At 37.4% G+C, this 12,262-nt stretch overlaps 1 protein-coding gene across 1 annotated transcript in view; it reads left to right on the top strand.

The window, feature by feature from the left end:
• The first annotated feature begins 2,652 nt into the window (after positions 1-2,652).
• LOC117995575 (proton-coupled amino acid transporter-like protein pathetic) overlaps positions 2,653-12,262 on the top strand; it is a 56,972-nt gene continuing 47,362 nt past the window's right edge. Inside the window, exon 1 of the mRNA XM_034983562.2 lies at positions 2,653-3,011. Within this exon, the coding sequence (XP_034839453.1) occupies positions 2,952-3,011 (60 nt within the window). The 5' untranslated portion in view covers positions 2,653-2,951. The remainder of the gene's footprint in view (positions 3,012-12,262) is intronic.

Below are 12,262 nucleotides of genomic sequence, written 5' to 3'. Positions count from 1 at the left end.
CCATGTTAAATGACTAATATTCCCCTTTCCTCTCCAGCTTAGCATCAAGCTTGTGCTCAGAGTAGGTACGACAATAGTGCAACGGGCGAGGTTTGACCCGCCGACCTTTCGGTTTCCAGTCCACTCCTTTACCTGTAGAGCTATCGACGTGGTTCGACTGCCTGAACAAGGTATGAGCGGATGTCCTGACTCCCGCCTTCAGCAGTTGAGTCACGCGTTCTGTGTTGTTAATGCCTAATGGAAAATCCCCGATTCAACAGGCTTCCACGCGCAAAGTGTAGTGTCCAAATATAAACATTGTCAACACATAACGCATAGCAGTCGTTAATCATTTGGTTTATAGAGTGTCATAAAATGGCCAGTTCGTAACCCAAGCATTTATAAATAGGTCCAACTTAGCGAGTCCGAAAACCTTCGAGATGATGATTAGGGGGGCGCAGGGCATTTTCAGTCCGAGGCAAAAGGAAAATCTATAGAAATTCAGCTTTTACAGTAAGATTAAAAAATTAACGCCTAATTTAAGTACTCTGAATTTATTGTTGCGAAGAAGGCCATATGGTTTTAAATATCAAAAAAACTGTGTTTATTACTTCCGCCTTCCTTCTTTTATAGGTAGGTACATTGTGAGTCAATGGTTTAATGGAATTAATGGTGAAATTAATGCCACTTATTGAAACTTTTCTTTATTTTTCTCAGTTTTTAGAGCCGTTAGTAGAATGACTCTGCAATGTTACGATGACTGATTGGTTGATGCTCGCTCACTATTGGCTACAATACAATGCGTGTTACAAGTTGTTACCATAAATTCAGCCAATCACAACAATTGCGATTGTACTTAATGATGACTGATGCAGGTTTTACGGAATCGGGTTTTTCGGATGTAAAACACTTTCTTTATTTTCAACAATAGGTAGGTACTACGTGTAAGCGGTAGTAAATCCAGAAATACCATCACACAAAACATCATTAATCACGATATGGCACGTCTGGGTGACGTTTGAGTCACTGTTATCAGTTTATCATACTATAGGCACAGTATAAAGAGAGACACAGTACTATAGTAGTAAGAATGGCTTCGATCTCGCGGTAAATGACGCCCACAACGACTCTTCATAGGCCAGGTCGATCCTTCGTCCAGCGCTTATAGTGCGACAAGGCTCTCTTGGTACTTCAATGACATTGACAGGGGGGCGCTGTTGGAGAACAAGGAGAACAAATGCTTAGAATATTCAAACAAGAACAAAGGGGACACTTGACGGCAACGTTAGTTCCGATTTTCGCCACGCGCCAAGATAGCCTTGTCGCACTGTACTACACGATTGCTCTGCTAGACGGCTTCGACGAACCTCTGTATAGCGCGTGAAAGGAGACCGTCCAGTTTTAGGCACAGTTACTTGTTAGAGAAAAAAAATTGAAAAATCCTCTAAGTATCTTCTAATGATAAACCTAAATCACAAAAATAATTTGAATTTATAGTTGGTAAATATAGAAAGATAATAACGGAATATTAGAGGTTTTGTCGAGGTTATTACTGTAGGTAATTGTATAGTGCAATGGGGTATACGATGTTGGATTATTTTATGTACTTAAAGGAAACAGTTCACTAGTCATATGCTAGTCATCTAATTATTTTTACTTGTTTGATAATTGCAAAAATATTGTTTAAATATCCTCACCACCTGGGTGTTTGGTGCACTTCGACCGTCCGCTGCGCCAGATTCTTCTTTCCACGCACGTGCAAACTGTGGAACCAACTCCCATCGGCGGTGTTCCCACTTTACCTAACAATAATAACTATTTTGGAACTTTGGAACGCACTAATTTGGAACTTGTCACGGTTCAACGATGTATGGGAGATGGTCGGTCGGTAACCTGCGCAAACAGTAGGAGATGATGCAGCCTATAAAGGTGGAGCGCGCCTGCCTCGGAGGTGCCTATTCACTTTTCCTTTTTTTTTTTTTTTAAAGTATATTAGCCATGTTAAATGACTAATATTCCTCTTTCCTCTCCAATTAAGCGCTGACGCTTGTGCTAGGAGTAGGTACGACAATAGTGCAACGGGCGGGGTTTGAACCGTCGACCTTTCGGTTTTCAGTCCACTCCTATACACGTTGAGCTATTGAGGCTTAAAAGGTAGGCTTTGAAGGTACCTAGCGATTTTATAGCTAGCGGGGAAAACGGAAGCCGAAAGGGCATTCCACATTCTCGCAGTTCGTATCAAAAACGAGGAAGCAAATAGCCTTATCAAGCAAGTAGCTAGTCCTTGGAATTTCGACTATGTAGAGGTACACCTTGGCGATACCTCGCAACAGGAAAATATCATTGATGTCAAAACCACCACATGTAAGCTCTATGGAAAGCATCGTGGTTCGTGTTGCGACGTACCTACTATTTGTGACAGATTTGGTATCACGTTTTTAGATTGGAAACGTACAGTAAGGGTGACTCAGAGTCCTGAAAGTTACAAAACATTTCAGATTGAAACTTAGAGCTCGCCAATTGAGGTGGTGACGTCGGCGCGTCCTTGCGGCCCTCGACGTCGGCTCCGAGATGTCGTCACAGCCTCGGCACCGACGCTCGGCTCTCCTCGGCCGCCTCGGCGAAACGAAAAGTAGAAAACTATTCGAACCGCGTCAGTCGAATGCCCCACCAAAGTCAAACCATACGAACTCCATTGCCGACTTGACCGCAAGAGTGGAAACACGTACACGCGGCCGAAAGAACTTTTCCTCGCGAAAAAAAACTTGTGTTACACTCAGCGGCCAAAAAAAACCAAGACGGCCAACGAAAAATTATTGCTCGTTCTTTATTACATTCAGCGCGGCATATGACGCCGCGACACGCTTTCAGTACAGAATTTCAGTAATAAGGAAATATTGGAGAAAATCGTTTCTTTTTCAATACATTTTGTGACTTAACTTCTCTGGACGTGGACCGGGAACGAACCGAAGATGTCGAAAAAGCAACTCCACAACCAAGCGGCTATACCGTTAGCTCCGGCGGTATTTAAGGTAAGTTTCTCTAATATTTTACTAGGTGTTCATTTATGCGAATTGATTTTACCCATGTATTATTTTCCTGATGATTATCCTTAACTGAATTTCAGAGTGCTGTGCGATTAACTTATTTATGTACAAAGTTGGAGTTTTTACGCCGAAAATTAAACTATTGTAATATTTACAGGCGATTTTACGATCGCCAAATAAAATTAGGTACTATACCTACCTACACGAATAAATTTGTCATTTTAACAGATTTCCAATAGAAAACTGTAAAAAGTCAATTTATTGAAAAATCGGCTCTAGGAGAACAGCTCTTTTTAAAGTGAAACAAATTTACATATTCAAATGTATGATAACTTACGATAAACGAATATAAACTACCGGTTAAGATAAGCACTTAACGTTTGAAAGTTTGAACATTTGAGTTAACGTATTTTAAATTTTTATGGGAAAAAACTTAGGTACCTAAGTATTTTATTATTCAATCGTTGCAAGATTTTCTTTAAAAAAATAAGGTTGCTATGCGATTTTGTTTATTTTTCATTTATAAAGAAACGCTATGCTATATTTTTCTGTGAAAATTGTCTGGACAATAAATTAAGATAAAATGAAACTTTCACAGTATCCTATATTACACTCACTCAAAATACCTATTCTATACAAAAATTATAAAGAGGTATTAATTGTTACTTTGTGAGTTTGTACGTAGTGGTCGATCTCCAAAATATCCAATTCTGAAAACTTTTTCACTGATAGACAGCTCTACAATATCCCCAATACCTATATAAATGGGAAAAACTACAAGTAAACATTACAACTATGAATTAATTTACATCAGAAAATATTTCACATGTAAATGTTTGATAGGTCGTCGTTTTGGACTAACTACTTATAAGCCAACGCGTGTCACACCTGCGTTAATTTATAAAAGCTGAAAGTTTATTTTCGCGTTGTCCCCAACACAGGGGTTTTTACACCTTTATTACTCGTTATCTGCCAAAGCCACCATGACCCAAACAAACAACCAAGCCAACGTTCCTCTCCGTGTTGGGGATAATTCGCAATGAAACTTTAAGCTTTTATAAAATAACCAAAGTCTGGCACGCGCTGGCTCTCTTTTTATATGTAGGTTTTTTTATTTATTTATTTATTTATTCAGATACAAGTTAGCCCTTGACTGCAATCTCACCTGGTGGTAAGTGATGATGCAGTCTAAGATGATAGCGGGCTAACCTGGAAGGGGTATGGCAGTTTTATTAAACCCATACCCCTTTGGTTTCTACACGGCATCGTACCGGAACGCTAAATCGCTTGGCGGAACGGCTTTGCTGGTAGGGTGGTAACTAGCCACGGCCGAAGCCTCCCACCAGATTTCCAATTTAGAAATTATAAAATATAGGTATGATGATACAACGCAGTTCGATACATTTAACTGGAAACAAAGCTTTTAACATGTTTTTATTATACAGAGTGTAATCAGAACGCTAGCAAAAACTTAGCGTTATTGATATACCTACTACCTAAACACAATCCAATACCAATAACCATTTGTCTAATTTTATTTTAGTGATTTAGTACTTTTCAAACCAGCAATGTATAGTGTGCAAAGCTCGGGTCAATGCCCCCACCTACGACGTGGCATGGAATCCGAATAGCCTACTTACGCAACGATCTTTGACCTCTAGGGTCAGTCAGATGTTTTATTTACAACTAGCTGATCCCCGCGGCTTCGCCAGCGTGTATATAATATAGCCTATGTCACTCAGGATAAGAATAATGTAGCTTTCTATTAGTGAAAGAATTTTCAAAATCGGTTTAGTAGTTCCAGAGATTACCTACCCCCTACAAACAAACTTAACGACATTACCTCTTTATAATATTATTATAATATATAAGTAGAGATATATATCGTAAACTTTTTTATTTGTGGTATCATATTATCAGTACTATCACCTGTGCTCGTTTTTGTTAGCGTTCTGGTTACACCCTGTATTTTAAATATTCGTAATTAGCTGATACCCGCGCATTCGTCCGCGTGGAATTGGTTTTTTAAAAATCCCGTGGGAACTCTTTGATTTTCCGGGATAAAAGTAGCCTATATCACTCTCCAGCTCTTTAATTATATCCATGCAAACGTGTGACGTGATTGAAGGACAAACCAACAAATAAACACACTTTCGCATTTATAATAATATGGGTACTGATTTTCTTCAAATCTTTCTCCAGTAAATTCACGGTTAAGATTGACCATGGAATTGAGTATGGGCATAAGTCAAGGCAGGTTAATGTCACGCCTAAGTACTATTATTACTGGAATGGTCGAGGCTGATCGCCTGTGTCTTTACATATTTATGTTTATATACATTAAACTTTTGTTTATGATCTATTCGAAACGCACGTGAATTACGATTATATACTTAGATACCTTTTTTTATTATTCAAAATTACAAAAAAAAACAATTTTTACACGTAATTGTTGGCTCCAGCCGAAACCACGTAGGTTTATTTAAAGGAGTCTTATCCTAAACCGTACATAATTCACATTACCTACCAATATTATTGCCTTCGATCGTCTTGTTTAAATGAATAAATAGTACATCAATGTACAGTTTGTACGCGTTCACTTTATGGCTCTTACTTAGGGTTGCCATCCGTCCGGGTTTCCCCGGATTTGTCCTAGTTTGGAGTTTTGCATACTGTCCGGGGTTTAGAAATTTATTTCAAGTAAGGAACCCATTATTATTAATAATATCAAAACTGAGTATGTTTTTATTATAATATTATCTTCAATTATGAGATATTTCAAGAAATATAATTTTTAGATGTTTCTGTTATCAAATTTTAAGGTATTTTGCATTTATAAATAACTAGCCACTCACTCCGGCTTCGCGCGAGTAGCTTATTATAATATTCGTGGAATCTCTAATATTTTTAAAAATGAAATATAACATATGTCACTCAAGCATAATGTAGCTTTCTACTGGTGAAAGAATTATCAAAATCGGTTCAGTAGTTTCAGAGATACAAACAATCTTACAAAACTTACCTCTTTATAATATTAGTAATAAAGAAATAACATTTTTTATAATTTTAAATACCTACATATCAAAAATTGCGTAACCGGCAGGAATCGAACCTGAATCTTCTGGGTTCGCGCCCGATGACTTGACCACTCGGCTACGGTCTCGCTTACTGCCAGTGACGAAATTGGTGATATGTATGTTAACTCAGTACTGAAGCGACTGTGAAGTGACTGTAAGCGCGAACCCAGAAGATGCAGGTTCGATTCCTGCCGGTTACGCAATTATTGATATGTATTTAAAATTATTTAGTACCTAATTTCCTTGATGTGTAGGTAAAACACTTAAAAAAATTATAAAAAAAACATTTTTTTTTTAAGTATTTATGAGATAAAAAAAGAATAGACCGATATGTCCGGGCTTTACACTCAAAACTCCGGGGTTTTCAAGCACCTTGTCCTAGGTTATGTTGCCAGAATTTGCTGATGGCAACCCTACTCTTACTTCATGTTACACGGCGCACGCGTCTACTCCGTGATAATAATATAAGTACATTTCACTGAATGTTAAGTACTTTAAGCCTGTGCTTGAAGCCGACAGATCTTTCTAGAATGCAGTCAAATCATTTGTTCAAATTGGGTACCATTTTGATGGTCAGTTGTTAAATTTGTAAGATGTAATGGTGATTATGAATTATGTCAACTTAAAACTTAAATAAAACTTAACTAGCCTCATCTAACTGCATTTTCGCGCTGGACAGCCAGGCTGATCCGTTGCGCAAAAAATGAGCCATCCCTTGTATCACCAGGTGAGGCTATTAATCGCGGTAAAATGTCTTTTTGCACTAATTATTTCCTGAATTATTAAATAGAGGATCTTCCAAAGTTCATTGGCATTGTTTGGCAGGCAATTTGTAGACTGGCTCCCTAAAATACTTGCCAACTTTTTCAATGAATCAGGTATACATTTTTTGTTAGTCTGTTTATCTGTGTGCATATAAACGATGGCACACAATCCAAAAATGGAATGGGTTACCCCCAAGTTACCCCGTTGTGTTGTTAGATTGTCCTCCTACTGCGCAGGTAAAATAAGTAGGTATACGGGCGAATTTACGCACGAAAGTAAAGGGGTAGAGTACAAGCAGAGTGAACTAGAGTGATGTGATCCTCGGTTTGATCCTGAATCGATGTTAGTTGGTGCTCAAACCGAGAGTGACGTAAAATCAAAGAAAAATTGGGCTACTTTAGAACTACCTAGATCAAAATGTAGGTATACCGCGTAAAATTTAAATAAAATAAAATAAAATAAAATAAAATTTTCAAACCGTGAGGAATTACAATAAACAAAAATACCAAACTTATTCTAGGACATAAAAATTACAGATCGAAAATATCATCATTTTTTAAATTTTACAAATTTAAAAAATTACAAAATAGAGTCTATATTCCCACAAATAATTTCACTGAACGATATTTACTGCTCACGTACAAACCGTCGTCGGTTAGTCATGACTGTAGTGATGACGTAATATTTTACACAAAATTCGGAATTGTTGGTACCTAGTCTTTGTTCTACAAAGACTACCCGAGTCATACAATATTACGTTTATTTAAACACTAGCTGATGCCCGCGACTTTGTCAGTGTGGTTTGTCAGGTTTTTTTAAAATCCCGTTGGAACTCTGATTTTCCGGGATAAAAAGTAGCCTATGTCACTCTCAAGGTATTTTATCTATATTCTATACCCATGCAAAAAATCACGTCAAACCGTTGCAACGTTGCGACGTGATTGAAAGACAAACCAACAAACACTTTCGCATTTATTATAAGGGTATTGATGTATATAAAACACCGTATGGAAATCCGTTGTCACTCATAGAGTAAAGAAATATATAATTAGGAATAATCCATTTTTTTAATACGACAATAGAACTTAAAGCTATCCTTATCTAATTACTAAACAAATATGCCGATTGTGCCAAGAATACTGGCACCATTATTATTATTTAAACCTAAACCCAGCCGGATGAAGTCGCGGGATCATCTAGTTTATAATAAATTAAGTAAATTAAAGTCATACCTAGTCACTATATATATATATACTAATATTTTAGAGAAAAGTGTAAGTTTGTTTGTAGGGGGTAATCTCTGGAACTACTGAACCGATTTTGAAAATTCTTTCACCAATATTAAGCTTAAGCTATTTATTCCTGAGTGACACAGGATATATTTAATTTTAAAAAATTTAGAGATCCCTATGAAATTGTAATGAGCTACCCGTGTAAAGCCGGGGCGGGTCGCTAGTCTGTTATAAATATAGGTACCAACCGTTACGCTTATTCGGAATAGGAAAATTTTGTACTATATTAATTAGTATTTGCACTACAATTCAAACTACTTTACTGCAACAATTTATGATGTTTCGCTTGCTTGTATATCCTTATTTATGTGGTATAATTACCTCATTCTGAAAATTGTTGTGCAAACAAAAATATACAGTTATATATCCTCGTTACATGCCATAATGCTTGTATAAATCTTATATTATATATAGAAGGAAAGATGGCTCATTGACTGACTGATCTACCAACGCACAGCTCAAACTACTGAACGGATCAGGCGGGAATTTGACATGCAGAATGCAGATACCTATTATGACATCCGCATAGGCATCCGCTAAGAAAGGATTTTTGAAAATTCAACCCCTAAGAGGGTGAAATAGGGGGTTGAGACTTGTGTAGTCCACGCGGACATAGTCGCGGGCATTAGCTTGTTTTTTTATAAGTTTTTTTATACCTGATGACCACGGCATTGTCAGCGCAAAATGTTTTTTTTAGCTTTTAGCCTTCCGGTAAGATATGGATATTTTCCGGCATAAAACGTAGCCTGTATGCTCCGGGCTGCAACAAATGAAAATATTATGTAGTAGACCATTGAACATGTGCCAAATCAAATTATGATAAAATATGCAAAATGTTTTAAGTTTGTGAAGTTATTTACTGAAAAAATTATACATTTGCAATTCTCTTGACTTGTATTTGATTGGCTTATAGGTATCTAGTCGACCTGGTTTTTTTATGGTTATAATTAATTCCCACGTGATTACATTTCACTTGAGAACACACTATAGCTTTAGCTCGCGACTTCGTCCCTGAGTTAAGCTACAGTCAAAGACATTAAATGTAAGTATAGTAAGACCCACCACTAGGTGGATAGACGACATCAAGCGAGTCGCTGGGAGCCGCTGGCGGCGCCTACCGTTGCGTGTGGAATTCCCTACAAGAGACCTAAGTCCAGCTCTGATATGTGAATAGTACACTTCACAACATCGGAACGGTAGCTACGCGAAATCATCTGCCGATTAGATGGTAACGAATCGTTACCACCATTAATTAATTGTATACTCGTGTCAATTCAACTGTACTTTCTGTACGGACTAACCACAGAACAGAGAATAAGATTATTCTTTTTTTCTGCGGGACTGATGAACTACCCTCACAGAACGCCAATGGAAAAGACTCCAACGCGCTCTTGACATTTGAGAAGCTGGCAACAAAACTATAAATCTGACTCGTTTTAACTCTATCTTAAGTCTGAGCAAAGTCAAACTTCACTTTGTTTTAAAGAGGGGTGCCCAACGAGTCACACTCAATCGTGTCACAGTGTGAGTCATTAGGAATTCATCGAAATTTTTTTCCCATCGAGTCATACTGTTATATACTTATGTAATTGCAACCTTTTTATCCATTAGAACTCCCAACAAGTCAGACTTTACTCTAGGTGTGACTCGATGGGGAGAAAAAATACTAAAAAATCACATTTATTTACTTAAGTGGGCGGTGATGGTATAATCAATTAATTTATTAATTCTTACCGTATCTTCTCATATAAATAAAAAAGGGCCTATTGCCTATTTTCTACATTAATTCACTGCATAGATAAACAAAAATACTTTAATTTTATACGTTTTTGACCAGAGGTAATTAATGTATGAGTGATACACACAGTAGGTATTTGTAAAAGGTTTTTTTTTTCAATACCATAAATAAGTTTTCCTTTGTAAGTAGTTACAGCAATATTCAAAGAAATCAACGTTACTAAGAAAACATTTCAAGCTTATGTAAGCAATCATATTTCACAGTTTTCCGTAACTCTAACACATAAGTACTAAGTAGGTAGGTAGGTATTGTCGGAAAGCGAGGCAAGCGCGGAAAATAACCAAAGCATTGACATTCCAGTTTAAATTAATCTACATTCAATGATTCAGTCGTTATAAATCATGTAGCGGTCATTATTATTCGTTACCTGAATTTATTACATTGCCTAAAGTCTAAACATAGCATCATTGAAGATGTTTCTGTAAAGTACACCATCGTTGGCACGCTACTTAACTCGCATACATATAAAAAATCAGCGATTTATTAAAATATACCTATAAAATAACCCTGCTGCATTAGGATTAAGGAGTTGGATCCAGACTTTTTTATGGAACCACCAAGCTAGTATATATTATAATTACCTATATTTGTTATATAAATAACAAGACAGGTACCTACCTACTCGTAGATTTACCTCAACGCATGCCATGCTATATTTAGCTAACTTTAATAGTTACTGGGGTCTCAGAACGCTATGTTTCATCATAAAACTCGATGTAGGCACCTATTTGCAGTCTGTAAAGGCGTTACTCGCAAGTAGATTCAGTAATCAGGCTTAGTATGAAATTTTACCTCTCGCCAACGTTGATAGAATTCGAACATCGAAACAGTTTCAGTGAATGTAAAAGGCACGTTAACAGCCTTGTTTTAAAGCTCAAGATCGTCCATAGATCTATAGCTAGCACTCCAAGTGGAACTCTAGCTAAATAAAAATCAGCAGTAGGTACCTACCTACTGGAACGCATGACTTTTCGCGATTTGGTTTTTGCGGTAGTTATTCTATGACCTTTAAACATACCAGAGTTATCACACCTAGCCAGTGAGCTCAAATATTAATATTAATATTTGATAATAATTATTCAAAAATCGTAGGAATGCAGGGATGTAGCGATGTTAACATCCCGACGCTACATCCCTACAATTTTTGAATTTACGAAAAAATTGAGTTTTCTATTATTGTAAGCCCATCCTAAAATACTTTTCGATCATTTAGTCGGTGCAAACGAATTTTACTGATGCGACTTATAAAAGTAGTAGCTACTATTTTAATCGCGTACTTACTAGAGGTCGCCAGGGTATTGACTGTACCCGAGTGCACACACGGCTAGAGCTGACCCGCCCTCCACGAGAAGTAAACTCTCATACTAACCCTAGAGTTTCTCTCGTGACCTCTAGTCTGAGCGTAGGCCTCGGCGCGAGGTGCGAGCGTGGCGCAGGCGGCGGCGGCGGCGGCCGCGGCGTCGCTCCGCTTCGACGAATTCTCAATTCACCGCACTCGCTTGGCTGGCGCGGGCGATGGAAAATTCCATTGCCCCTCCGCCCGCGCTCGCTCCCCGCACTCACACTGCCGTCGCGCCCTCATACCGGCCGCAAAGATAACGTGCTTCTTGCTAGGGCTGACACCTTCTTCCTTAGAATACTTCTTGCTCGGCATGACTCTTCCAATTTTTCGTAAGATGAAGAAGAAGCTTTTTTTAAAATCAAAACTCGACCGTCTGTTGTTTTGCCCTATCCTTGCCAAAATTGGCAATATTAGCCATTTGTAGCATACCCTATGGCTAATATTGCCAATTTTGGCAACTAATGCGTGTTGTTTTTTACGCTAGTAATAAGTGCGCCATTCATACCATCATCATACATCATCATAATGTTATTATATATTTCTCTATTGCATACCACGAAAAAAAAATGTGAAAAAAATTTAATGTTTAAAGCCGCTATTGTAATTTTTCAGTGGCTTATTCTTTACTTGGTCTTAGAGTCTTAATTATTAGGTACGTGTGTGTTGTATGAGTTTGTTGATAGATCAGCCAGTCAGCCAGCGTTTCCTTTTTACATAATAATATTATGTAGATTTTCAAATAAAAAACAAGAACTAATTAAAAACAACAACTATTAGCTAATCATTAAAGAAAAAGTTCCAATTTCAAAGGAATCTTTAAAGCAGATGAAGTCGCGAGCAAAAAGCGAGATAAGTCAAAGTCAAATGATTTATTCAAAATGGGTAATAAATTACTCTTTTTGATAGTAAGTATAATATTATTTTGGCACCCCTGCGTAACGCACACAAGTGCACGCTAGAAG

This window comes from Maniola hyperantus, chromosome Z, assembly GCF_902806685.2.
Source record: "Maniola hyperantus chromosome Z, iAphHyp1.2, whole genome shotgun sequence".
Lineage (NCBI taxonomy): Eukaryota > Metazoa > Arthropoda > Insecta > Lepidoptera > Nymphalidae > Maniola > Maniola hyperantus.
Note: the sequence above shows the minus strand (reverse complement) of the source record. Positions and strands in the feature narration are given on the sequence as shown.